The sequence below is a fragment of the Paroedura picta genome, chromosome 3 (assembly GCF_049243985.1).
Source record: "Paroedura picta isolate Pp20150507F chromosome 3, Ppicta_v3.0, whole genome shotgun sequence".
NCBI classification, from domain to species: domain Eukaryota; kingdom Metazoa; phylum Chordata; class Lepidosauria; order Squamata; family Gekkonidae; genus Paroedura; species Paroedura picta.
This window is the reverse complement of record NC_135371.1, coordinates 175,954,399-175,982,255: the sequence shown is the minus strand read 5'-3', so window position 1 is coordinate 175,982,255 and position 27,857 is coordinate 175,954,399. Positions and strand designations below refer to the sequence as shown.

General features: G+C 54.0%; 1 protein-coding gene across 3 annotated transcripts; it reads left to right on the top strand.

Annotated features, from left to right (window-relative positions):
* Positions 1-1,649: 1,649 nt before the first annotated feature.
* Positions 1,650-27,857, top strand: DENND1C (DENN domain containing 1C). Of its 3 annotated transcripts, XM_077329846.1 has the most exons (23): positions 1,650-1,783; positions 3,508-3,572; positions 6,663-6,706; positions 7,533-7,582; positions 8,613-8,732; positions 10,071-10,140; positions 10,427-10,507; positions 11,297-11,392; positions 12,207-12,260; positions 12,853-12,963; positions 14,714-14,814; positions 15,011-15,056; positions 15,799-15,900; positions 16,830-16,955; positions 17,726-17,827; positions 17,936-18,023; positions 18,631-18,671; positions 19,562-19,633; positions 21,956-22,012; positions 22,560-22,697; positions 23,962-24,017; positions 25,193-25,406; positions 25,535-27,857. In XM_077329846.1, the coding sequence occupies exons 1-23, from the start codon at positions 1,767-1,769 to the stop codon at positions 26,117-26,119; spliced, it is 2,436 nt and encodes an 811-aa protein (XP_077185961.1). In that variant the 5' UTR covers positions 1,650-1,766; the 3' UTR covers positions 26,120-27,857. The 3 variants fall into 3 exon arrangements, with proteins under 3 accessions (XP_077185961.1, XP_077185963.1, XP_077185964.1); XM_077329848.1 differs by lacking the exon at positions 11,297-11,392; XM_077329849.1 differs by lacking the exon at positions 22,560-22,697.

Genomic DNA, 27,857 nt, shown 5'->3' with positions numbered 1-27,857 from the left:
CACCACTTGACGCAATAATATCAGAGTGCTTGCACTCGAAAGCTCACGCCCTGAATAAGTCTTTGTTGGTCTTAAAGGATTTACTGGACTCTGATTTTGCTGTGCTACTTCAGATCAACATGGCGACCCATTTGAACCTAGCACTTGACAGAGAGGGATTATAAAGTGGGCTGCCAGAGAATGTAGTGACGGCCACAAGAATATACAGCCTTAAAATGGGATTAGATAGATTAACGGAGGATAAAGCCATCGGTGGTGGCGAGCCATGGTGGCTGAGGAGAACCTCCACTTTCAGAGGCACTAATCCTGATGCCCCTCCATTCACCGCCCCCCTTTTTCCCCAGTCCACCACAAAACACCCTTCTCTTGTGTTGGCTACAGACCCTCCCTGAGAGGGTCTGGGGAGTGAGGGGTTCAGGGAGGGACTTGAGCAGGGTGTGGGAGGGGCTGTCTTCTCCAGGGGGGGGGCTAGTTGCGTTAGCTTGAAGCACAAGAACAAAGGTTGGGTCCTCTGGAAACTTTGAGAGCAACACAGTTTAATTCTGGGTAGAAGCTTTTGTGTGCACGCATACTTCGCCCGATATTTTATTTATTTATGTTATTTATTTACATAAATAAATATTTATTTATATACTCTGAAAAGCCGTGTGAATGCACAGGGAAGCTGATGCTCAGGGCTAGACTTCGTTGGTCTGCAAGGTGCCATGAACTCAAAAGCTTGTCCTCTCTTCCCAGGGGAAGGATCCCTGTCCCCTGGAGACCAGCTGTGGCTACGAGAGATCTCCGGCCAACCCTAAGAGGCCGACAGCTGAGAGGGCAAGGGTGCATCTAGTACAGGGGTAGTCACTGCGGTCCTCCAGATGTCCATGGACTACAATTCCCAGGAGCCCCTGCCAGCGAATGCTGGCAGGGGCTCCTGGGAATTGTAGTCCATGGACATCTGGAGGGCCGCAGTTTGACTACCCCTGATCTAGTAGGTCACGAATAGCCCGGCGCTATCAGGGCAAGGCACTCCCAGCTAGTTTCTGACCAGCAGAGAGTCTGTAAAAACAGTCCTCACCCTTTTCAAAAGTGCTTCCCAACAGAGCAGGAGGAGGGCTGGAGATATTGGCAGAGCACCAGACGGCGAAAAATGGTTTTATTTAGAAGAGAAACAACTTTGTGTAGAACGAGGAGAGTGAGAGAGGCCTGGCTAACTAACTGCTGCCTGCAGCCATTAAGTCTGTTCACCTCCAGTTCTGGAAGCAGGAAGAAGAAGGAAGTCAAGTCTCCCGTTAGCCAATCAGGATACAGGAGGGGATAACTGGAAAAATCCCAGGATGTTCCTCTTCCAACTATGCGAAATATGCATTTCCTCTAGTGCCCCCTGCAGGATATTCTTTTCATACCGTTGCATCATGCACATGACAGACCTTGCCTGTTCCAGCAGAGAGAACAGCCCAAGAGAACAGCATCCGTGGAGAGTGCTGGAGCTCTGAGTCGATCCCGAACTCTGCTTGGCCCGCCGTGATCTTCACAGAAAGGCGGAAAAATGAGCCACCTTTCTCCCCACCCCCAACATGCCACACAGCCAAGGCCCGACCAGGCCCCGCACTTCCTCTCACAAGAAGCCACACAGGAAATACATTTTTTGAAATGCACCAAACACAACGACAGACCTCGCTTCCAGTTCTCAGCCCTCTTCTGTGCAGAAGGAAAGGAAGGCAGTCCGGTTTGGGGCTTCCACGGGCCGATGATGTGACGGACGGAAGGAGCCCAGGGGGACCATGGGGTCGCGAATCAGGTGAGCCCCCTTAGAGACGGCGCCGTGAGCCACAGGGGGTGCCCCGTATTGGCCCACCATGCTTTCTGGCTGGGGGAAAGTTAAAGCGGAAGCACTGGAAGGAAACCTGAGAAATGGGACCTTGCCAGAGATTTGAGGGATGCGCTCCCCAGGTAACGCTTCCTGGAGGCACGGAACTGTCTGGCTTCCCCGACCATATCTCTGTCCCAAGAGACAGCCTGGATGCTGGCTGAGACTCAGCTGCCTTAGGGGGGACGGAGGACTCCCCACAGAGCCTGCACTTTGGCCAAGGAAGCATCCGTGGAAGTTGTGTGCAGGGACTCAGCAGCTGGGCTTCCGCCAGAACCAGGAAATAGCAGCGGCTGCAAAGGGGACCATTGGCAGAATTAACCAGAGCACTTCCGCCCTGAAATCTGCATGGCAGGACTGGCATCAGCGTGCCCTAAGGTGGGGCAGCCACAGGGGTGACAGCCTCCAGGGGGAGGGGCACTCTGTGGCCTTGGACCCCACGGAGGGTCAGGGATGCCAGCCTCCAGGTGGGGCCTGGGGATCCCCCGAAATTCCGGCTCCTCTCCAGACTGCAGAGATCAGTTCCCCTGGAGGAAAGGGCTGCTTGGGAGGGGGGACTCTGTGGCCTTGGACCCCATTGAGGGTCAGGGATGCCAGCCTCCAGGTGGGACCTGGGGATCCCCCGAAATTCCAGCTCCTCTCCAGACTGCAGAGATCAGTTCCCCTGGAGGAAAGGGCTGCTTGGGAGGGGGACTCTGTGGCCTTGGACCCCCCTGAGGGTCAGGGATGCCAGCCTCCAGGTGGGGCCTGGGGATCCCCTGGAATTCCAGCTCCTCTCCAGACTGCAGAGATCAGTTCCCCTGGAGGAAAGGGCTGCTTGGGAGGGGGGACTCTGTGCCCTTGGACCCCACTGAGGGTCAGGGATGCCAGCCTCCAGGTGGGGCCTGGGGATCCCCTGGAATTCCAGCTCCTCTTCAGACTGCAGAGCTCAGTTCCCCTGGAGGAAAGGGCTGCTTGGGAGGGGGGACTCTGTGCCCTTGGACCCCACTGAGGGTCAGGGATGCCAGCCTCCAGGTGGGGCCTGGGGATCCCCCGGAATTCCAGCTCCTCTCCAGACTGCAGAGATCAGTTCCCTGGAGAAAAGGGCTGCTTGGGAGGGGGGACTCTGTGGCCTTGGACCCCGCTGAGGGTCAGGGATGCCAGCCTCCAGGTGGGGCCTGGGGATCCCCTGGAATTCCAGCTCCTCTCCAGACTGCAGAGATCAGTTCCCTGGAGAAAAGGGCTGCTTGGGAGAGGGGACTCTGTGGCCTTGGACCCCACTGAGGGTCAGGGATGCCAGCCTCCAGGTGGGGCCTGGGGATCCCCCGGAATTCCAGCTCCTCTCCAGACTGCAGAGATCAGTTCCCTGGAGAAAAGGGCTGCTTGGGAGGGGGGACTCTGTGGCCTTGGACCCCGCTGAGGGTCAGGGATGCCAGCCTCCAGGTGGGGCCTGGGGATCCCCTGGAATTCCAGCTCCTCTCCAGACTGCAGAGATCAGTTCCCCTGGAGGAAAGGGCTGCTTGGGAGGGGGGACTCCAAAGCTTTAGTCCCCTCTTCAGACTCCGCCCCCCAAATCTCCATGAATTTCCCAACCAGCTGTTGGCAGCCTTTCCCCAGCCCTTGCTACTCTGACCCCCAGACTATTCTGAGTCCCCTGGTTATTCTCAACCCCCCAGGGAAAATCCCCCGAAGATATTTGACCTCTTTGTGGAAGCTGGCTGCCCGACATCGGAGGATTGTGGTGAGTTTTCTGCGTCTGTCCTGGCCAAAGAGGATGGGAGAGAGTGATGCAGAAGGCATTGATCCTCTCGGGGGAAGGGCAAGCTAAAAAGGGAAGCGATCGATGAACTAATTGCGCATTGGCCCGTCTGCAGCAGACAGGGAGAGGTTCTGTTTCCCTCTCTAGGGCTGGCCAAACAGTGGCTCTCCAGATGTCCATGGACGTGTTGGCAGGGGCTCATGGGTATTGTAGTCCATGGACATCCAGCGAGCCACCGTTTGGCCATTCCTGATTTAGGCTGTCAGTGTGAGACTCATTCAAAGCCCTGTCAGGGCAAAAGTGGAATGGGTCTCCTCCATCATTCGCCATTCTTTGAAATCTGTGAAATCTGTAAGAAGTCTTCCCACGCTAAGTTCTCTATGCAGATAGGGAAGGGGCTCATGGGAATTGTAGTCCACGGACCTTTGGAGAGCCACCGTTTGGCCACCCGACACAGAACGTGGAAACAGCTTCGAGCTTCCCAATGACAGTGGGCATATTGCTTTTCTGTTAGTCACCAGCCGATAGAGCCTCCATGTCCTGAAGCAGTTTAGCCCCCAAAAGGAGGATTTGTGGCCTCTTGGTGCACTTCCTGGAACCCTCTGGCTGGCTGGTGTTGAGAAAAGCTGAGATTTATCTGATGGTTGGGTGGCCAAGCTCCTAGACAATCTACCAGAATGACAGCCATTCCCCAGACCACAGAGGTCAGCTGCCTTCCGCAACCCCAACTGGCAGCCTGGGTGGTGTCCAAGCAATGACATCACTTCCTGGTTGGACCGAGAAGTGATGTCACACCATCCTTTCAACAGCAGCTGCTGGGCAACTGGGCCGCCCTGCTTGTGGCTGTGAGCCGGTCACGCCCTCAGCTCGGTGCCCTCTCCCCCACCCCTGCTCCCTGTCAGCCCTGGAGTGTGTTTTGTGTGTGTGTGTGTGCGTGTGTCACACCGTGATGGTTTGACTTGGCAGTGGGATCCCTGTTAGCACTGCAGCCAAAATAAGGAAATTAGGGTAAACGGAAATCGCTGCCCAAGCCGGGCTATCCAAGGAAATCAGAAACACGCATGCAAGACCTGCCCCCCTCCCTGTCACAGCCCAGGCAGTATGAGTTCTTGCATCAGCTCTTGCTTGCGTCCTTCCTTCCTGGGTGTGCATAAATAATGACAGCCAAGAAGGAAGTCACGGCGTGGAACTTGGATTTTGACAGGCTGCAATTTCAGGGACGGAGCTGCTGCAAAGACCAAGGAAGCCCCTGAAACAGGGTAGAGAAATGAAAGGCTGCCTTCCTTTAGGCCAGGGGTGGCCAAACTGTGACTCTCCAGATGCCCATGGACTACAATACCCATGAGCCCCTGTCGTGCTGGCAGGGGCTCATGGGTATTGTAGTCCATGGACATCTGGAGAGCCACAGTTTGGCCAGCCCTGCTTTAGCCTGTCAGTGTGAGACACATTCAAAGCCCCGGTGGGGCAAAATGGGGCTGGGCCCCCTCCATCATTCGCCATTCCCCTCCAATCAGCCGTAGGGGTTGGTGTGACATTTGGCAGAAGTATTCCACGGTAAATTCCCTATGCAAATTGGGAAGGGGTTGAGCTTTAAAAGGTAGTGTCAGACCTCTAAAGGGGGCCAGGGGCTCCAAAATCATCGAGGGTCCCTGCAGGGAGCCAGGCAGGTAGACCAGGTGGCAAAACTAAGAAGCAAGGCAGAAAAGAAAATTGAAGCCACAGAAGTTGAAGGACTGCAATCTGGATTTTCAGATCGTTAGGTGGATAGGGAATTGGTTAGAGAACCGCACTCAAAGAGTTGTTGTCAATGGTGTTTCATCAGACTGGAGAGAGGTGAGTAGCGGGGTACCTCAGGGTTCGGTGCTCGGCCCGGTACTTTTTAACATATTTATTAATGATCTAGATGAGGGGGTGGAGGGACTACTCATCAAGTTTGCAGATGACACCAAATTGGGAGGACTGGCAAATACTCCGGAAGATAGAGACAGAGTTCAACGAGATCTGAACACAATGGAAAAATGGGCAAATGAGAACAAGATGCAATTTAATAAAGATAAGTGTAAAGTTCTGCATCTGGGTCAGAAAAATGAAAAGCATGCCTACTGGATGGGGGATACGCTTCTAGGTAGCACTGTGTGTGAACGAGACCTTGGGGTACTTGTGGATTGTAAACTAAACATGAGCAGGCAGTGTGATGCAGCGGTAAAAAAGGCAAATGCCATTTTGGGCTGTATCAACAGAGGCATCACATCAAAATCACAAGATGTCATAGTCCCATTGTATACGGCACTGGTCAGACCACACCTGGAGTACTGTGTGCAGTTCTGGAGGCCTCACTTCAAGAAGGACATCGATAAAATTGAAAGGGTACAGAGGAGAGCGACGAAGATGATCTGGGGCCAAGGGACCAAGCCCTATGAAGATAGGTTGAGGGACTTGGGAATGTTCAGCCTGGAGAAAAGGAGGTTGAGAGGGGACATGATAGCCCTCTTTAAGTATTTGAAAGGTTGTCACTTGGAGGAGGGCAGGATGCTGTTTCTGCTGGCTGCAGAGGAGAGGACACACAGTAATGGGTTTAAACTTCAAATACAACGATATAGGCTAGATATCAGGAAAAAGTTTTTCTCAGTCAGAGTCGTTCAGCAGTGGAATAGGCTGCCTAAGGAGGTGGTGAGTGCCCCCTCACTGGAAGTCTTCAAGCAAAGGTTGGATACACACTTTTCTTGGATGCTTTAGGATGCTTAGGGCTAATCCTGCGTTGAGCAGGGGGTTGGACTAGATGGCCTGTATGGCCCCTTCCAACTCTATGATTCTATGATTCTATGATTCTATGATTCTAAGCAGACAGCAGTGCATTATGGGCAGGATGATGCCTATAGGAAAGGGTGACCTAGCCTGTGGCCCTCTTCCCTTTATAAACGCGCCTTCCTAAACATCAAGGGTTAAACGATCCACTGAGGAGTCTCTGGTCAGTCCCAACAAGCTCTGCTCCGGCGCGGGGTCCTTGGGGTGGAATTGGTCAATCTGTGTCTTCTACAATGACCTCTCCTCATTCTCTCTCTTTCTCTGCAGGTTCCCAGGTGCTCAGGCAGTTCCCTCTGGAGTTTGATGACCAGGTCTGTCTTCTTTCGCAGGGCCATCCCTGGACCTCGTGCCTCTCTCCCAGGGGTGAAGAGCAGCCGTGGGGCCTGGGCAAGCCGGGGAAACCACCCTGGACCTCAGTGGATCTCAGTGGATCCCTGCTTCAGACCTTCCCTTTACAACATGAACAGCTGTGGGAGCTCCAGGCACAGGATCTCCACTTTGGGGATTCACCGCTTTTATTTATTTTTATGTATTTATAATTTGATTGATTTACATCCATGACGGGGCAACAAGGTTTTTGTGGGGGGCGTAGTGATCGTGAGGGTCACGCCAAGGCCTCCCTTTGCCGCTGTTCAAGAGAGGGTTGACAGCTGTCGGCCACCAGCCCCTGGGAGCTTTCGGGGTGGAGCTGGCTGCATATGCAAAAGGGAAGCTGCAGAAGCACTCTAGGAATTTTCCAAATCTCTATGGTTTTCACACACGATGGGAAGGTGAAGTGTGGGGAAGATGGGCATCGGGGAAGGACCTCAGTGGGGCATAATTTCACAGCCTAGCCCCCAAAGGAGCCATTTTATGCAGAGGAGCTGATCCCCTAATGCAGGGGTAGTCAAACTGCGGCCCTCCAGATGTCCATGGACTACAATTCCCAGGAGCCCCCTGCCAGCATTTGCTGGCAGGGGGCTCCTGGGAATTGTAGTCCATGGACATCTGGAGGGCCGCAGTTTGACTACCCCCGCCCTAATGTGTCTCCAGCCACGCTTTCAGTCCACTGTTTCAAGATGCCCGGGTCAGATCCGCTCTGCTCAGCCGGGTGTCCGGAGGGCCCCAATAACCAAGGGCCCTTTTCTCTTCCCGCAGGAGGCCATCCAGGTGCTGCCCAAATTCTGCTTCCCTTTCGATGTGGAGAGGTACGCAGCCAGCAGCAACCCTCACGCTGGTTTCCCTTTTTTGGAATTCGTATCCCGTCTTATCTTCGGAATCTCAGGGTGGATGCACTGGAGACGGAGCAGGGTTGGACACTTCGAAGCCAAGGAGAACTAGATGTTTTTTTTCCCCTAGTGCAGGTGGATTAAGCCCAAAAAAGGGTCATTTAGGGGAAGAACCAGGACTCCTTCATTTCCCATCTAAACATAAAATGCATCATTTTCAACTGAACATATAGAATTCTCCTAATGGTTCTTTAAAAGACTTGACATTCATTCCTAAAGAGAAAAAAAATGACAGGGGGTTTACCCCCCCCCCAGTGTTTCCCACAATTTCTCAATTTTTCCCCCAGAAGAAAAATGGGGGTAGAAGGAGTCCTTTGGGGGTGGGGGGAGAGAATTATCCGCCTGAATATTTCTGTGTTTGCCTTGAGCCGCCTTGTCTCTGATCTGCACATGCTTCATAATGCTCCAAGGTTGCTCACATGGTCACCCAGGTGCCATGGCTGGGAAAAGCTCCTGCATATTCTGTCCACCAGTTTGGGAGACAATTGCACAGATCTGGCCACACTGTTGCTCACAAAGGTTTATGTCAGAATAAGTGTGCTAAATCTAAGAAACGAACAGCACACTCTCAGGGGTTGGGGGACTGAATCGGCTCAGGGAACAGACTGACCTTGGAGTTACTACCTACTTACTCCAAGTCGCTCCTTATTTCAAGTTACTCCTTATGCCGGCACGGGGCAGTCCTGCCCCTGCTTCCCTAAAGTCCCAGCCGAACTGCAGCTACACACTGGCGCGTTTCCAGCACAACCCCTTGCGTCAGCAGCCGTGTGGCCCTTCCAGGGGGCATTTGGGGCAGGAAAGCCCCCCAAAAGACAGGTGCAAAGTGGGGCTGGCCAAGGCAGCTTAGATGCTGCATAGTATTATTCTGCCCAGAACTCTTGGTCATTTTCTCTTCTCTGCTGCTCTCCTCTTCCCCACCCAAATATCCCCCCCCCTGCTTCCTGCCCAGGGTTAAGGAGAGCCCTGCAGTCCAGCATTTCACCTTTGGACTCACGGACCTGGAAGGGAAACAGCGCTTCGGCTTCTGCCGACTGGCCAAGGGCTTCCGCACCTGCCTCTGCATCCTCAGGTAGGACAGGTCCCCTGTGATCTCTTTCTGGGACCGGGTTTCTCATAGAATCATAGAATCATAGAATCATAGAATCCTAGAGTTGGAAGGGGCCATAGAGGCCATCTAGTCCGACCCCCTGCTCAACGCAGGATCAGCCCAGAGCATCCTAAAGCAAAAAAATCCTAACGTTTCTCATCACCACTAGAAGCCTTCTTCGCAAACTGACTGGAAGTAGCGTTCCAGACAAGTGTTGCCAACCTCCAGGCGGGGCCTGGATATCCGGAATGAGGACTGATCACCAGGCAGATGGAATATGCGAGGCCTGTCGTGTGCAGGATTCCACAGCATCTCCTGCAGGGGGCGTCTTTAGCACAGTCAGAATCAAAACTTCCTGAGGCTTTTTCAAATATTCTCTTTGGAGGTTTCTTGTTCTTTGAGCCAGCCAGGTGTCGTGGTTGAGGGCAGTGCCCTCTAATCTGGAGTGCCGGCTTTGATTCCCCGCTCCTCCACATGCAGTCAGCTGGGTGACCTTGGGCTAGTCACGCTCTTAGAGCTGTTCTCCCTGAGCAGTTCTCTCAGAGCTCTCTCAGCCTCTCTTACCTCAAATGGTGTCTTTTGCCGGGAGAGGAAGGGAAAGGTGCTCAGAAGCCGCTTTGAGACTCCTTCGGGTAGTCAAGAGCGGGATATAAAAGCCAGCTCTTTTTCTTCTGGAGCATACTTCCTCTCTGCTTGCCTCCAGAACAGCAGTTGAGCAGAACGAAGACGCAGAACTGAACAGTTTGCTAGGTCTCTCCATCCTCTCCTTTTTCTACTCCAAATATTGCTGTCCTCTTGCTTTAAGCATCTGGTGCTTTGCTTCTCTTGTGGATTTAAACTCTGTCAACAGCAATTCCAGAGGTCAGTTTACCCGGAGGAAATGGCAGCCTCAGGGGATTATATCCCTCCCCTTCCCAGATGTCACCCTGTCCGAGGAACCATCACAAGACTCCAGGGGTATTCCAAGCTGGAGTGGGTAACTCTGTTCCAGGGGCAGAGAAAGCTCTTTTTTGGAAAGTCTTTTCGCACCGAATATGTGCCCTTCCTCCACAGATTTCATTTTTGTAAATGTTTTCTATTTATATCCTGCCTTTCACTGTAATGTGGACCCCAAGCAGCTTCACTTTCTTCTTCTCTTGTCCGTTTTATCTTCACAACAACCCTGGAAGGTGGGTTAGGCAGAGAGTAAGTGGCTTAAAGCCACCCAGCCAGCTTCCAGGGCGTGTGGGGATTCGAACCTGGGTCTTTCAGATTCTAGCCTGACATTTTAACTGCTGTGCCTCCCTGGCTCTCCTTAACTGTCCGTGCTGTTTCTTGCAGTTACTTGCCTTGGTTTGAAGTTTTCTACAAGATCCTGAACAATGTGGCGGACCACTTAGCCAAAGAGCAGGTGAGAGCCGGGCGAGGCCTGGGTCTGCTTCCACCCTGGTGGGTCAGCTTCCCCCTCCCTGGAATCCCCCTGCCTCCTTTCCCCACAAACTGTTGTGTCTGCAGCCCTGTGTTCGCCTATATATATAAATTGGGGTTGTTCGGGGCGTGGAGGAGGTTGGTTCAGTTTCATGTCCGCTTGTACCATGCCAGGGAATGAATAAAGAGCGCATATCCTTACTGGTGTCCGTGTTTCCTTCTGAACCCAAGGATGTAAGACAAACCTTTGTCGTTCTCTTCTCCCGTAGTTTGCTGAGCTGGATGAATTCCTGTCCATGCTGTACCTTCATACTGTGCCGAAATTCAACAGCCCGGTCAGCCTTGAATTTGTAAGTATGCCCTTCTCAGACCTGTAGAAACCTACTTGTAGAGGCAGCTTGAGCTGTGGCTAAAGCAAATCTGCACAGTCAATCAAATCTCCAGTGTCCAATCAGAAGTCCTGCTGGGGAAAAGCCCCGCCTGGTTCCTCCCACTTTCTAAAAACTCTTGACATGCTCCAGGAAGTGTCAGCCGACAGGGAGGCGCTAGCAGTTCATGCTCACCTCTTCCGGAAATCAGACCCCTACCTCCCAACTGGGTGCCTGATGCGAATCGGGGGGAAAGTGTGACCCCATGAACAGCAAGCATGGCTGCTCCAGTTGTGCTGGAGAGCCAGCATGGTGTAGCGGTTAGTTGGACTAGAACCTAGGAGAACTGGGTTCGAATCCCGATTCAGGAATGGAAACTCACTGGATGACCTTGGTTAGTCACACACAGTCTAACCTACCTTACAGGGTTGTTATGAGGAAAGAATATAGAAGAGGAGAATGATGTAAACTGCTTTGGGATCATGTTGGGGAGAAAGGAGGGGCTGTAAATGAAGTCAATAAACAAACACCTAGTTTGGCCTTTACCTGGGGAGCATCTGAGGTCAGAGAGGCAGGGGATTTTTCTAAGCAAAACATTTAAGAAGACCTTGGACTAATTTGAGAGGGAGGCTTTCCACGGAAAACATAGAACGGAAAACACTGTGCTTCCCAACACAATCTCTCCATTGTGCTGCGTGTTTCGCCAACTGCTCAGAAGGTCTATCTCACCTTTCCGGGGGTCCTTTCTTAAACTACTTATTGTCCTGCAAGGACCCAAAGGTGACCAAATTGAAAATTACCACCGGGAAGGATCTAAACGCACAACCCCAAGACTGGAGCGAGGTTCCGGACCCTGGGTCAGCATCGGTGAGTGAGGAATCTGACGTACGGCCGAAGGCTCCGTGGTTCTCAGCTCTATGTCCCCTCCTCCACTCACCTGTGTGATGTCCGGCTGCTCTGACTTCTGCCCGCCTAGACTTCAGCTCCCTGTGCAACGGAAAGAGCTGGTAAAGTTGTGTGGCAGTAGACTGAACCACACTGCTTGCGGCAGGAGGTTGGAGGGAAAAGCTATTTTGGAACGCTTCCCCATGCAAAAATCTATCCGTATGTTTTCGGGATGGGCTTTTCTGCCTTCTTGTTTTCCTCCCTTGTACGTTCCGGCTTCTTCCAGGAGGGTTTTGGGTTCTTCTGCATGTGTTTTGCACCCTCTAGTGGTCGATTCAATATTACACCCCTAATAGGCATAGAAGCCTTCAAGGAGATATGCCGGAAATGTCAGTGTCATATCAAACCGAACAGGAAAGAATCCCCGAGGAAACGGGAGCTTACAAGCGAGGGGAATGAGAAGGCAGAGCTCAGGGCAAAAGGTTCACAACTTTCTCTTTGCAAAGAGCTTATTTTTAATGTTAGGACAGCAAGAACAGAACGTGCTTTCCCTCCCCTGCCTCCCCTGCGGAGCGGAGCAGTCCCTGCCTCAGAGCTCGGCCACCTTCTTCTCCTGCACAGACTAAAAAAACTAAGCTCCTTGCCTTTCACGTCTCCTGGGGAAGCAGCCTCTCCTCCCGACTAATCTTGCCACTCAGCGAATGGCTATTGACGCCTCCGGCTCCGGCGGCCACCAGGAGAGACTTGGCCCCTTTGGACAAATCAGGGTTGCAGCCTCTTTTCTTTGCCCCTCCAGGCTTCTTACTTCATTGGCCCTGACCACAGCAAACTGCCCACCATCCCAGAAAGCGTAAGTCACGGGGATTGCGCGGCGGGCCTTTGTGGTGGGGCGGGCTGTGTGTGTGTGTGTGTGTGTGATAGACTTTGCCTAGGCAGCTTTCCTGGCAATCGCATCTCCCCGGTTGCAGCTGAAATAAATGCAATGCTCTTACGCCACTCAGAAATGACGTGAGCACATTGGTGATGTCAGAGGGGGGACACTCTGGTTTTCTGGCACAACTCTATGGTAGAAGCTAATTCTTCCATGAAGGTATTGTCCACAAACCAGAGTGCCCTCCCAACACCCCCGACCTGCCCACATCACTTCCAGTTCCGGGTGACATGGGCATGTTGCATTTATTTCTAGCTTCTTCCCTCCCTGCTGCAGCTGGCTGCTGAGCCCAGCAACTCCAGCTCCTGTGGTTTTGCCCAGCCCGAGCTGTCAGCAGCAGCACTTTTTTCCCCCAGTAGCACCAGGGAGTGTGGGAAGGGGTGCTGTCAGCAGTGGGCCTTCCCAGAGCTCATGGGCACCCAGGGGCTGGTTGGCTGACCCGGGCCCTGAAGGCAGAAGGGAGAAAGGGGGAGCATTCAGAGCCATCTTTTCCCGCTCTCCCCTCCTGCAGAGGAACTTAACTGAGTTCGTGGTGGCCGTGGACGTAAACAACATGCTGTGGCTGTACGCAAGCTTGCTGCATGAGAGACGGATTCTGCTCACCTCCAGCAAGCTCAGCACGGTAAGGGGGGGTGGGGAAAGGGAGGAGCCAAGGAGGTCTCCCACATCTCCTGTGCTGGGGGAAGGTGCTAGAAGCAGATTTGGACAATGGACCATCACAGCTATGGGACCGCCTCTCCCATTACACCCCCTGCTCTGTTTGGTCATCCTCTAGGGCAGGGGTAGTCAAACGGTGGTCCTTCAGATGTCCATGGACTACAATTCCCATGAGCCCCTGCCAGCATTTGTTCTAGGGGGCTATTGTGGGTGCCTGGCCTTAGGATGATTCGGTTAGCTGGCCTCAGCAGAAGGGCCTTCTGAGTTGTGGCCCTGACCTTGAAAATTCACTCTCGGATGACACTCGTGTCCTTCCGGACGTGCAGAACTGAATCACTTAGGTTGGCCTTTGGAGGGTAATTCACATATCTGGGATTGGTTTTTGTTAGTGGTATGGCACTATGTGCATATTTTAATGGTTTAGCGTGTTAATGTTAATATTTTATACCTTGTGATCTGTTTTCATGTTATTTTCAACGTATTTATATGGTTTTAATGTAAGTCGCTGCGAGACTCTTTGGGTTGGTGGGCTACTTAAAAAATCGAATAACAAATGAATGACTGAGGCCCGGCTGAAGCCCCTCCCCAAACCCCGCCCTCTTCAGTCTCCACCCCCAACCCAGAGCGGAGAAGCCTAAGGCTGATCCACTTTTTCCCGTCGTTGTAAGGACGACAACCAGACCTTGTTAAGATTGTACAACCAGACCCTGTTAAGTGGATTTGTTTCATTTGATTTGATAATGGTCTTGTCATTAGCCATTTTTGTAGTTTCTAGCTATCTTAGGTGCCACCCTATAGCAGAAAGTTCTGGTATAAACACTAGATGAGGAGATTTGAACACTCTAAAGGAGGGATGGGAATGAACCTAAAAATTCCGGTCCGGTTTGGGGATTGGGGTGGCTCTGGAACTGAAACCTGAACTGAGCCAGAAATGCTCCGAACTGGCAAGTTCGGATCCCCCTTGTTGCAACTCAGAACAAAGGAGGAAATAAACCAAGAAGGGTTCAATGGCCGCAAGCCATTTAAGTCGCCATTTTGCTTCCCCCTGCTTAGAAGTGGCTCGCAGCCATTTCTGCCTAACAACGGAGCACAAAATTGACCAGAAGCATCAGAGAGAAACTGACCAATTTAATGGTTTGCAGCCATTTAAACCTAACAGCTAACGGGCAGACCCTCTTGGATGTTAGATTTAAATGGCTGGCAGCCATTTCAACCAAACAAGCTGTTAGGTTTAAATGGCACAAGCAGCTGAACTTGACAAAAGTCAGGTACATGTTTGGAGGCTCCAAACTGGTTCAAGTTCATGCAGAATTATGTTTGCTTGTGAAGCAATTCATATACATCTCTGCTTCAGAGTGCTAAAGGGCAGCATTAGAGATGGGGCACCTGAAGGCTTGCCAGAGGCCTGGTCAAGGTGGGCAAACACCCAACTATTGCTGGCCACCAGTGCTCTGCTGGTTGGTGGGCGGAAGCAAGCTGGTGGAAGAGGAGGCTATAGTCATCGTCACCGCTGTCTGATGATGTCACTTCCAGGTAGCACTGGACTGGAAGTGATGTCATCATCATGTGGTGGAGGAAATTGATCTACCCGCTGCTGTGACCAGCACCCGCTTAACCCCAACTCTTGTTGTTTGCTGGGCAGCAGCCAGGCATGGTGTCCCGCGTCTTCCAAAGGGAGTCTTAGTGAATGTCCTGCCCCCTTTCTCTCCTTGCAGCTCACAGCTTGTGTGCAAGCCTCCACCGCCATGCTGTATCCCATGCACTGGCAGCACATCTACATCCCTGCCCTGCCCCCGCACCTCCTGGACTACTGCTGGTGAGCAATCCATAAAACTCTCCTCCCGCGACCCACTTCAGTCGCTGTTACTTTTGTCTGCTTGGTGCTAAGCTGCAGCCCTGCTTTGGCACTTCCTGCTTTAACCTCCAGCCTTCGTCGTTTCTGGTCTCCAAGTCATGTCGAGGGCGTGAAACCTGGACCCGCCCCCAGCTCATCCCCTCTCTTTCCTCTGCAGTGCTCCGATGCCGTACCTCATCGGAGTCCACTCCAGCCTCCTGGAGGTTAGTTGGCAACCCCATACCATTTGTCGTGAAGCAGGCTATTTGGTGTTGGGGCCGGTCAGCGAAAGGGCCCGAGGGTTGTTGGGCCAACTTGGTGTAGTGGTTAACAGCAACGTCCTCCAATCTGGCAAGCCGGGTTTGATTCCCCCACTCCTCCCCTGGGTGACCTTGGGCTAGTCACAGTCCTGTTAGAGCTGTCCTCACACAACAGTTCCCTCAGAGCTCTCACAGTCTCACCTACCTCACAGGGTGTCTGTTGTGGGAAGAGGAAGGGAAAGGGGACTGTAAGCTGCTTTGAGGCTCCTTTGGGTAGTGAAAAGCAGGGTATGAATACCAGCTCTTCTTCTTCTTGTCCTGGGACTCAAGCTCAAAGGATGCAAAAGTGAGGGAGCTCTAGAAAAAAAAAACATTTGTTCAATTAAAAATGTTCAAATTGTGCCTGGAACCTTTTTGGTTCCTTATTTTGTTTTTGGTTGCCATGACCTTTTATCTAAGACTTGTTATTTATTTATCGTAAGGCAGAGTTACACACAGGAAGCAGATAACCATATGAAATCCACGGCCAAGTTGGTGCCAGGGTTCTGCAGACAGATTGGAGGGTGCCCCTTAAATGCCGCTGTCTCCACTTTGAATCCACTCAGCTGCAGCTGGGGAGAGCCCAAAGAGCTCAAGAGCGGGCGAAGCGCTGCCTCCTTCAGACCGGGGCTGCTTTTAATCTCTCATTTCTCTCGGGTCCCTCTAGAGAGTGAGAAGCAAGGCCCTGGAAGACGTGGTCATCCTGAACATCGACAGCAACACGCTGGAGTCGCCCTTCCAGGACCTCGACCAGCTCCCCAGTGACGTCGTTCGTATGCTTTTCATGACATGCTCATTTCACAGCAGATATCTTGATATCCTCCCGGCCGGTTCCCTTCTTGATGTCCTTAAAACGTTTTTATGCCTCCTTTCCACCCAATCAGGGTCCACAAGGCGGCAAACAGGCCTATTTTTAAAATTTTATTTCCTTTATTTATTACAATTATTAACCGCCGCTCTCGGGCCAGACGGCTTGCAACAAGTAAAACACAATGAAATACAAAGCAAAACGTCTAACAACAAAAATCAAACCCACCCCCAGAAAATCCCTGGCTCCACAGGCCCATCTCGACCCAATGCCTCAGGCTGGGTGCTGGGAGGGGGGTCCAAGAAGATCTTCCTTGCCCTAGCCCCGACCAAACACCTGGCGGAAGAGCTCCATCTTGCAGGCCATGCGAAACTGAGTTAGTTCCGGCAGGGTCCTCAGTTCCTCCGAGAGCTCGTTCCACAGGTAGGGGCCAGGATCGAAAAGGCCCCGAAAAGGTCGAGGCCAGGTGGACCTCATGTGGATTAATGGGGGAATTCCTGGAGATTTTGCGGGTGGAACCTGGAGAGGGAGAGTTTGGGGGAGGGGAGGGACTTTAACCTAAATATCTATTTCTCAAGTGAGGACTCCATCTGCAGACAGCTAAACCTGCAGATGGGGGCCACGCTTAACCTATGCAGATTTTTCTGCAAATTTGGGGGACCCCTTAGGTTTGCAGGGAAATCTGACAAGTTCAAAAAGCGTTTATCGTATGGCAGAGCCAAAGCAGTGGGTTCCACTCTCTGGGAGAAGCCATCGTAGCACTGAGGTCCGGCTGTGTTTCTGGGATTGGCGCACAAAACGGGCGCTGTGGCTGAGGGCCCCTCGGGGACCCTGCGTGGAAAGCCCCACCACGGAGGCTGAGCTCCTTCCTCCGCCTCTCCCCTCATCAGGTCTCCTTCCTGAAGTACCAGCTGAAGAAGCAGTCCGCGGCTACCGGGGATGGAGTTGCCCGAGCCTTCCTGCGGGCCCAGGCCCTGCTTTTTGGCAGTTACCGCCTGGCCCTGGTGTACGGACCGGTGAGCACTTTGGCTCTCCAGGGGCATCTCCCCTTTGCTCTACCTGTTGGATTGACAGCGCATCATCTGGTATGGGTGGAATGAGGGGGGGGATCAGCGTTAACATCCAGGAGGTTTGGGAATAAGCCTTGGGAGGGACCCCAGCAGGGTGTTCATGCCATCGAGCCAGGGTTGCCATGCTCCAGGTGGTGGCTGGAGATCTCCCGGCATCTGTTCCCCTGGAGAAAGTGGCTGGATTGGAAGGTTCCCTTTTTGAGCATGGGATGGTCTTGACTCCCAAATCTTGCTACTAGACTCGAATTGAGCAGCTCCGTGCAGCTAGCACCGGCACAATGCCCTCCTGGGCTGCTGGCATCACACAGGCCGGGTCTGAGGGACCAGCCAAAATGAGAGGCTGGATAAAAGCAGGGGGTTCAACAAGTGGAGGGATATTCATGGTGTAAAAGCCTCCTCCTTCTGAAAATCCACTGCAAGTCCAAGAGAACTCCAGTCCCCACCGGGAGGTTGGCAACTCTACCAGTAGGGTTGCCAACCTCCCGGTGGGGACTGGAATTCTCTTGGACTTGCAGTGGATTTTCAGAAGGAGGAGGCTTTTACACCATGAATATCCCTCCAGGTAGGGTTGCCAACCTCCAGGTAAGGCCTGGAGATCTTCTACTTTCCAATTTGTTTTTGGACCAGCGTGACAGCCTGGGATCTTGTGTGTTGCGCCTCCAGGCCTCGTTGTGGACACCCAAATTTCACTCCCTGCCCTCCTCCTCTCTCTCCAGGGACAGCCCATCTCCTTTTGCCAAGAAAGCTTCCTGAAGCATGGATCCAGCTCCTTGCACACCTTTCTGCAGAGGGCCACACACCTGCAGCTCTTCAAGCAGGTATGGGGGGGGGGAGTTTCCGTTCCCAGGGTCCCGCTGCCCTCCTCTGCTGGGGGCCGTGCCCCCTGCTAGCACACCCTTGCTCACACACCGGCCTGCGTTTCTCAGTTCATCGACGACCGCTTGGAGAAACTGAATGCAGGAGAGGACTTCAGCGACCTCTTTGAGCAGGAGATCAGCAGATGCCTGTCCCCAGGTAACGGGCAACCCCACCTTGTTTCATTTCTCTGCAAAGGTGTATTGTAGAGACACAAAGGCCGTCAAACCCAAGACTCACAAGAAAGTGGAGCTTATTTGTTGTAAACTGGCAGTGTGGTTTTCAGGCTCAACAGACGAGTATATCCTTTACCCCCCCCCCCTCCAGACTGTGCAACTGAGCTGAAGGTAACAGGAGCCAGCTGAGAGCTCTTTAATTGCCTCAGCTTGGAGTGTCATCTGAGTTGCAGGCAGTTTAAGGGATCTCAGTCCCTTTAAACACCTCGGGCTCATGGAGCCAAAAATTCAGCATTCCCGATTATTTACCAAATCCTAGGACCATACCAGTACTGGGATTCTGGAATAGCAGGGAATATGGATATTTTTCAAGTTCAGTATAGCTGAACCCCCAAAAGTACTGGGTTTTAGGCACACCTTTAACAAGGGATGCTTTTGAAGCATCCTCACGGAGCTACCAGGGGGCTTATCTTTGTAGGTCAGCTAACCTGAGTAGAAAACCCCAGGCCCCAGCTTCTGTGAGGTTTCTAGAAAGCCAAAGAGAGGCCCCGCCCTTCATGGGGCCTCACCTGTGCCCTGTTCCTCCACAGGTAACATTCATTCCTACCAGCTGTGGGTGAAGAACCTGAAGGTAAGAGCTTGGCCCCTTGCCGAGAAGAATCGTTGCATATCTGGTCCTCCCAATGAATTCTGAACCTGTCTTTATTGTTGTTGTCACCGTGAATGAGCTTGGGTATAGGTATAGGTCTGGGGTATAGATTGTGTTTTGAGAAGGGATTGACAGGGAGGAGAAATGTCCCCCATCTTTTGGAGCCTGTAGGCATCTGTAGGAAGCCTTGGAATTCTGACACCGGGTGGTGGATGCAGCCACAAAATGGCTGTCATTGAAAAAGGCACCAATCACAAAATGGCTGCCATGCGAAGAAGAGCTAACCACAAAATGGCCACCGAGGGAAGAGGCACCAATCACAAAATGGCTGCCATGGGAAGAGGAGCCAACGACAAAATGGCCCTGTTTGACATCCATGTCCTCCTTTAACTCTTTCTGCCCCTTTCAGTCAATGTATACAATCAAAGTAGTAAGCAAGGACACCAGGAGAGAAGGATTGCTGGCTTCAGGTGGGGGGCTTTGGAAGGTAGAGTCTGGAAGGGATGGCATTTGGGAAGGGGAGCCCCACCCCCCGTAGGGTACACTGTCATGGGGTTCATCCTCCATGGAAACTGATCTCGGTAATAATTTGGGAGATCTTCAGGCTGGCAGCATTTGAGGAGCATAATCTCCCGGGTGATGCCTTTGGGCCTCTTTATTGCTCAGGGTTGCCAGCTCAGGGCTGGAGGTGAAGTCTGGGGAGGACGGGACTTCGATAGGGGAGGGGCTTCAACTGGTTCTGCCCCTGAAGAAGCCATTTTCTTTGGGGGAACTGGAGATGAATTCTGATTGAGGGAGATCTCCAGCCACCGCCATGACGTTGGTAACCCGACAACAGACCTGTCATTTGTGTTTTGTTTTTTTCCCCCCAGAAAGGTGGAGGAGCCCTGATCACCTCGGTGAAAAACAAGGCCAATCCCGCTGTCCGGAGCGCGTACCAATATGTAAGACCCTTGAGCGATTATTGTCTGTAGCCAGCAATGGGCCAGTGGGCTTCACTATCCCCTCTGCTTTTTGGGGAAGAAGGCAAGCCACTGCTCCTGCTCCTGTTTCCCAGACCACAGGCTGGCTCAGGAAAGTGCAGAAATAATAGCCCAGGACATGCTGCTCTCAGAAGAGCCCTGCTGGGTCAGGCCAGGGAGGGTCCCTCCAGTCCAGCCTCCCATCTCACCCAGGGGCCAGCCACAGGGCAGAGAGGCCGAGGCCTTCCCCTGAGAAGACCCTCAGAAGAGCCCTGCTGGGTCAGGCCAGGGAGGGTCCCTCCAGTCCAGCCTCCCGTCTCCCCCAGGGGCCAGCCAGTTCCTCTGCAGGGCCAGCCACAGGGCAGAGAGGCTGAGGCCTTCCCCTGATAACAACACCTGAAGAGCTCTGCTGGGTCAGGCCAGGGAGGGTCCCTCCAGTCCAGCCTCCCGTCTCCCCCAGGGGCCAGCCAGTTCCTCTGGAGGGCCAGCCATAGGGCAGAGAGGCCAAGGCCTTCCCCTGATAACAACACCTGAAGAGCTCTGCTGGGTCAGACCAGTGGAGGTCCGTCCAGTCCAGCCTCCCGTCTCACCCAGGGGCCAGCCAGTTCCTCTGCAGGGCCAGCCACAGGGCAGAGAGGCCGAGGCCTTCCCCTGAGAAGACCCTCAGAAGAGCCCTGCTGGGTCAGGCCAGGGAGGGTCCCTCCAGTCCAGCCTCCCGTCTCCCCCAGGGGCCAGCCAGTTCCTCTGCAGGGCCAGCCACAGGGCAGAGAGGCCGAGGCCTTCCCCTGAGAAGACCCTCAGAAGAGCCCTGCTGGGTCAGGCCAGGGAGGGTCCCTCCAGTCCAGCCTCCCGTCTCACCCAGGGGCCAGCCAGTTCCTCTGCAGGGCCAGCCACAGGGCAGAGAGGCCGAGGCCTTCCCCTGAGAAGACCCTCAGAAGAGCCCTGCTGGGTCAGGCCAGGGAGGGTCCCTCCAGTCCAGCCTCCCATCTCACCCAGGGGCCAGCCAGTTCCTCTGCAGGGCCAGCCACAGGGCAGAGAGGCCGAGGCCTTCCCCTGAGAAGACCCTCAGAAGAGCCCTGCTGGGTCAGGCCAGGGAGGGTCCCTCCAGTCCAGCCTCCCGTCTCACCCAGGGGCCAGCGAGTTCCTCTGCAGGGCCAGCCACAGGGCAGAGAGGCCGAGGCCTTCATAAGAGTATCAGAAGAGCCCTGCTGGGTAGGCCAGGGAGGGTTCCTCCAGTCCAGTTTCCCCTTCTACAGGGACCAGGCAGTTCCTCCGCAGGGCCAGCCACAGGGCAGAGAGGCCGAGGCCTTCCCCTGAGAAGACCCTCAGAAGAGCCCTGCTGGGTCAGGCCAGGGAGGGTCCCTCCAGTCCAGCCTCCCCTCTCACCCAGGGGCCAGCCAGTTCCTCTGCAGGGCCAGCCACAGGGCAGAGAGGCCGAGGCCTTCCTAAGACCCTCAGGAGAGCCCTGCTGGGTCAGGCCAGGGAGGGTCCCTCCAGTCCAGCCTCCTGTCTCACCCAGGGTCCAGCCAGTTCCTCTGCAGGGCCAGCCACAGGGCAGAGAGGCCGAGGCCTTCCCCTGAGAAGACCCTCAGAAGAGCCCTGCTGGGTCAGGCCAGGGAGGGTCCCTCCAGTCCAGCCTCCCTTCTCACCCAGGGGCCAGCCAGTTACTCTGCAGGGCCAGCCACAGGGCAGAGAGCCCGAGGCCTTCCCCTGAGAAGACCCTCAGAAGAGCCCTGCTGGGTCAGGCCAGGGAGGGCCCATCCAGTCCAGCCTCCCGTCTCACCCAGGGGCCAGCCAGTTCCTCTGCAGGGCCGGCCACAGGGCAGAGAGGCCGAGGCCTTCCCCTGAGAAGACCCTCTGAAGAGCCCTGCTGGGTCAGGCCAGGGAGGGTCCCTCCAGTCCAGCCTCCCGTCTCACCCAGGGGCCAGCCAGTTCCTCTGCAGGGCCAGCCACAGGGCAGAGAGTCCGAGGCCTTCCCCTGAGAAGACCCTCAGAAGAGCCCTGCTGGGTCAGGCCAGGGAGGGTCCCTCCAGTCCAGCCTCCCGTCTCACCCAGGGGCCAGCCAGTTCCTCTGCAGGGCCAGCCACAGGGCAGAGAGGCCGAGGCCTTCCCCTGAGAAGACCCTCTGAAGAACCTGGAGGTTGGCAACTGAAAGTCCATTCCCCCATTCCCAGGTGCTCCTTTCAAGGAGTTTGGGACTGAAATGTTAATCTATTTTGCCTGGGTGGGGAGTCTTTTTCTTCCTTCTTTAAAATGTATTCCTTTGAGCATCATTCGTGCCCCTTCCTGTCCACATTTCTCTAGGCCAAAGTCCAGGCTAAAATGGGGCTGAGGAATATGCGGAGCCACCGGGCGGATAAGGTGAGGCATCCCCCTTCCCCTCCCCTCCCCCTCCAACATTTTCCTCAGTCCAGCGACGATGTGCTCGTGGATCTGGCCGTTTCACACAGCAGTATCCAGTTGCAGCCGTGCACTCAAAGTGGATTGAACATGCGCGTTGGTGCATTGTCCATGTTGGCTTTTCAGTGTTTCAACTGCCCCAGTAGGAGGACTAGATTTGAGACCGTCAGCCCAATCTGTCCAGAGCCCCTGATTTCATGTCCCCTATAAGGTGAAAATATGTTATCTCCCCAATGGCATCCTTGACTCAGTTAGCTGCTCAGTTGCTTAGGAGCGAGGATCCAGAAGACGGGCTTTCACCGTCTTCTTTGAGTGCTTTCCCGTCAGACTTCCCTCCCACTTTCAATGGGTTTTGCAACTGGGTTTCCCAGCAGGAAATGACAAAACCTGCTTGCTAAATATGATTGCTAAAGTGCATGGGGAAGTGGACTGAAAGTGCATTATCTGGCTTTGACTCTCCGGGGAGGGGAGGAGAGGCTGCATTCAACATCACCCCTATCTCCGCTAGGACCCCGGTGTGGACCAGCACCCACTGGGAGGGGATTCCCTGCCCTGTGAGGAGATTTCAAGCCCCATCCAGGCCACCCGGAGCAGCCAGTCTGAGAGCCTGCAGAGTCGGCTGCCCATCACTCAGCACTTTGGCAAGGTACGGAAGAAGCAGGGGTGGAAAACCCAGAGGCAGAGACGGAGGCCGGGGATTTGCAAGGCCAAGGAAAGGCTGGGGGGCTGGGGAATGGGGGAGAGGAGGAGGAGAGGGGGGCAGGAGGGCTCTCTTGGAGTATCTGAAAGGCTGTCCCTTGGAGGAGGGCAGGGAAAGGTTCCTGCTGGCAGCAGAGAAGAGGACCTGCAGGAATGGCTCTAAACTACGTGATATTGGCTATATATGGGGGGAGGGGGGATTTCATATTCAGTCTAGTCCAGCAGTGGAAGGGGCAGCCTAAGGAGGTGGGGAGCTCCCCCTCACTGGGGGTCTTCAAGCAGTGGCTGGACAGGTCCTTCTCCTGGATGCTTGAGGCTGATCCTGCACTGAGCAGGGGGTGGGACTGGATGGCCTCTATTACCCCTTCCCACTCTAGGGTTCTGTGATTCTTTAGGAAGGCGACTGGCCTGGAGTCCACGGCTGCATAACACTAAGTTACTGTGAGTCTTCCTCCTACAATGGTTGCTTGGCCTAGGGTCGCCAGCCTTGGGTTGGGGAATGCCTGGAGACTTTGGGGGTGGAGCCTGAGGTTTGGGAAGGGGAGGGGAGGGACCTCAGTGGGGTATAACATCATAGAATCAACAGGCCATCTAGTCCAACCCCCTGCTCAATGCAGGATCAGCCCAGAGCATCCTAAAGCATCCAAGAAAAGTGTGTATCCAACCTTTGCTTGAAGACTTCCAGTGAGGGGGAGCTCACCACCTCCTTAGGCAGCCTATTCCACTGCTGAACTACTCTGACTGTGAACATTTTTTTCCTGATATCTAGCCTATATCGTTGTACTTGTAGTTTAAACCCATTACTGCGTGTCCTCTCCTCTGCAGCCAGCAGAAACAGCATCCTGCCCTCCTCCAAGTGACCACCTTTCAAATACTTAAAGAGGGCTATCATGTCCCCTCTCAACCTCCTTTTCTCCAGGCTGAACATTCCCAAGTCCCTCAACCTATCTTCATAGGGCTTGGTCCCTTGTAAACTTATTCCACCCCACTCCCCCACAAAAAAAAAATCTGGGCAGTCTCTCTCAGGTGCTCGTGGACTCAAATCTAATTCCGCTCCTGCAGACGGACAGAGCTGCCTTCCGGAATCTATATGATTCTGCAACCCCCACCGTGGGACTCCGATTTGGGTGGGGAACGTATCAAAAGGGAACAGACCCCTGAAAGATGTCGAGTCGAAGGGATTGTCTAACACGCTCTCTTTCCCTTTCTAGTCTCGTCCGCGGCGGCCGCAAAGACAGACCAGTTCTTCAGAAATTCAGGCCCACAGGTATGGTGCCCCAAGCAAATGGGCTGCCCCCCCCCCCCCCCGATGCCGTTTGCTGCTCAACTACAACTTTGCTGAGAATCATAGAATCCTAGAGTGGGAAGGGGCCCTACAGGCCATCTAGTCCCACCCGCTGCTCAAGAGCATCCAGGAGAAGGATCTGTCCAGCCCCTGCTTAGACTGTCAGGTTCTTGGTTGTGAAGCCCGACATGGTGTGGGATTGAGGGTTTCCTGCCTGGGAATTCTCAGAGAGAGGCCCTCATGAGTCCTCCACCGGTCAAAGAAACTTACCTGGAGGACCCACAAGGCAGGGCCTTTTTGGTGGCAGCCCCATGATTAGAGGACAAGCTACCCAATGAGGTGTTTCTGGCCCCCTCGGTGTCAATTTTTAGGACGCAGAAGAAGAAAGTTTTATTTAGGACCATGTTTGGTCCTAAAAACAGCCCCAAATTGTGTTCTTAAATTTGGGGTTTATGCAATTTTACGTGTTCTATTTTATGGGTTTGGGGAGGCACCTCAGAGGAAGTAGAATTACCGTTGCCAAACTCCAGGGGACAGCTGGAGATTGCCCACTGTTACGGTCCCTCTCCAGATGAAAAAGATCAGTTTCCCTGGAGGAAATGGCCGCTTTAGAAGGGGCTCCCTCTGGCATTTATACACCATTGAAATCCCCCCTCTCTCCAGGCCCCAGCCTCCCCAAGATCCACCCCGAAAATCTGCAGGGATTTCCTAACCCAGGTCTGGCCACCCTTGGCATAATGCTGTAGACCAGGGGTAGTCAACCTGTGGTCCTCCAGATGTTCATGGACTACAATTCCCACGAGCCCCTGCCAGCAAACGCTGGCAGGGGCTCGTGGGAATTGTAGTCCATGAACATCTGGAGTACCACAGGTTGACTACCCCTGCTGATGACCCCACTCTACAGAGCCACTGTTTCTGTCCGTCAAACTGTTCTCTGTTGTCTGGAAATCCGTTCGAATTCTGGGAGATCTCCCTGCCCCACCTGGAAGTTGGCACTCCTGTCCACATATATATGGACACATGTTAATATTGTTTTTTTTTTAAAGGTGTCCTCTGCCCCACCTCCCCCATGCCCTCTTCCCAGGATACCTTGTGGTCTTTTTGTGTGTTTCTCCAAATGCATTTTTTCCCCTTGTGGATCTTCCCGCCTCTTCCAGCCCACCTCCCCCAGATTTCCCCTCGGACCCGGACGACTTCCCAGTTGGAGGTGAAGATCTGGATCCAGACTTCCTTGAACCGGGCGGGATCGACCTCTTGGGAGAGATCTTCGAGACGCTAAGCTTCCTGGAGCCCAGCCGAGCGGGACGGCCTCTTTTCGGGACGCGCAGCCTGGACTTCTCCAACCTGGAGGACCAGAGCTTCTATGCCCAGGTAGAAGGGACCCTCCAAAGTCAGGGCCTCAGCCGGGTTCCCCTTCCAGCCATGCAGCACTGCAGCGGCTAAGGAGGGTAACTTACCCCCCCCCCAACCACACACCCAACTCGTCTTGCCTGTTGCAGCTGGGACCCAGCGAGGAGACCCTGCACGAAACGCTGTCGGAGGATCAGGAGGATGAGAGCGCTTCTCTTGAGGACGCTGTGCCCCCGGCCCCTCTGGAGGAAGGGGATACGCCGGGGGCTTTGCTGGCAACGACCACAGCTGCATCCAGCAGTCACGGCATCTGTGAGATCCAGGAGAGTCCGGGCCCTGAGCACGAAGCCGTTCCCCGGCAGGAAGAAGCGGATTCAGAGCCCTCCCAGGATCCACAGGCCTGTAACGCCAAGCCTGAGGCTCCTGGTTTTAGTGGCGATGCAACAGAGCTCCATGCAGGGGAGGAGGCTGAACAGCCATCAAGGGTGGGTGAGGTGCCTGCTGCCCCAGTAGCCAAGCCCCTCCTGAAGGCAGAGCTGCCGGCCCTCGGGGGCCCCGATGCCCCATCCCCCGGAGCATCGCTCGAGGCAAAATGCTCCATGAGCACGGGCTTTGTGGCACAGGAGACCGGCTTAATGGCCAGACGGGTCACCAGCCCTCCCCGCCACCCTTTGGCCGCCAGGACTTTGACCCAAGCCAGGGTGTCAGAACTGAAGAAGAGATTTGAGGCCTAGGAGGCGCCTCTGAAACCCTGCAGGGAGAAATGGGGAGCCCCTGAGGCCGCCAGGGAAGGCCGAGGCTGTGCTGGGGGAGGGGGGGGGCTATAGAGTGACCGGTCAGCTCTGCAGAAGGCAGAGCGAAAAACAACCGACCTGGGGCCAAATAGTCAGGATGGGCTCCCAAGGATGGCCACTTGTGTCCAGCTGACCCCAGACAAGACCATGCAGCACAGAGTCCTTAGACCTTGAAAAACCCCTGAAGCAGCAGCAGAGCCCAGGGACACCCCAGTTTAATTCTGGGGTTAAACCTTCATGTGCATGCACACTTCGTCAGAGGAGACCCCCATGCGGGAGGGAGAGCCGAGGTGGTGTGATGGTGAAAGTGCCAGCCCAGAATCTGGGAGCGTCGGGGTTGAGTGTGCCATGGCAGCTGGCTGGGAGACCTTGGCCTGTGAATTCACCAGCATGCTCGAGGGGAGAGGGATGGAGCACCATGGCAGGGGCTCCAGTCATTACTCTCAGCATTCCCCAGTTAAGGGTACATCAACCCATCAATCTCCAATTTTGACATATTTATCTCCATCACTGTGTTTCCCCCTCGCCACAAAATTAAACCTGAACAAATGGCAGCCTTATAAATTAAGATTCCTGTTTGGTCCTTAAATCTGTTCAACATCTTTTTTATGCTGCATGCTAATTTTCTGCTCACCCTTGCGGATCAGTAACCTCCACACCAAGCTGAAGGGCCAGCGTTGCGTAGTGGTGAAGAGAAGGGGCTTCTAATCTGGCGAGCCGGGTTTGAGTCCCTGCTCCCCCACATGCAGCCAGCTGGGTGGCCTTGTGCTAATCACAGTCCTGTTAGAGCTGTCCTCACAGAACAGTCTTTCTCAGGGCTCTCTCAGCCCCACCTCCCTCACAGGGCGTCTGCTGTGGGGAGAGGAAAGGGACGGCGAATGGAAGCCACTTGGAGACTCCTTCGGGTAGAGAAAAGCGGCATATAAGTACCAACTCTTCTTCTTCTTCAGTAATCTCAGGGCTCTGTCAGCCTCACCCACCCCACAGGGTGTCTGTTGTGGGGAGAGGAAGGGAAGGCAACTGGAAGCCGCTTTGAGACTCCTTCAGGTAGAGAAAAGGGACATATAAGTACCAACTCTTCTTCATTTCATTGTCTCTGAGGAAGTGTGCTGGTCTTAAAGGTGTCCCTGCCGGAGTCAAACTGGGTTCTTTTTTCATTAAAGCATGCCTACATGTGATCATACATCCGTCAATGAATCCGCTCCCCTGAAAAGACCTGTCTATGGTGCTAAACACATTTCGGTCATCCTAACTGCTCTTTAGCACAGGGAGGGAAGGGGCTGCAACCCAGCACGGAGCCTCTGCCTGGCATGCAGCAGGTCCCTGGTTCAATCCCCGGCAGCATCTCAAGTTGAAAAGGGATGATGGGGTAAACCCCGGAGAATCTGAGTAGACGAGGCTGATGCTGATACATGGAAGGATGGGGGGGGGGGTCCTGATTCAGTGGAAGTCCTGCTTGAGGGGGACTCACAAAGCCCTGCTTGAGGGGGAAGATGGTGACTCAAGTGGCAGAGCCCCTGCTTGGCATGCAGAAGGTGCCCAACTCATTCCCCAGCAACCTTTGTTATGTTTGTTGCAATGTTCCATGTAATTCCCCCATGATGTGATATGTAAACAGCCCAGAGCCGTATGGCTCGAAATAAATAAATAAAACGCCAGTTAAAAGGAGCAGACAGGA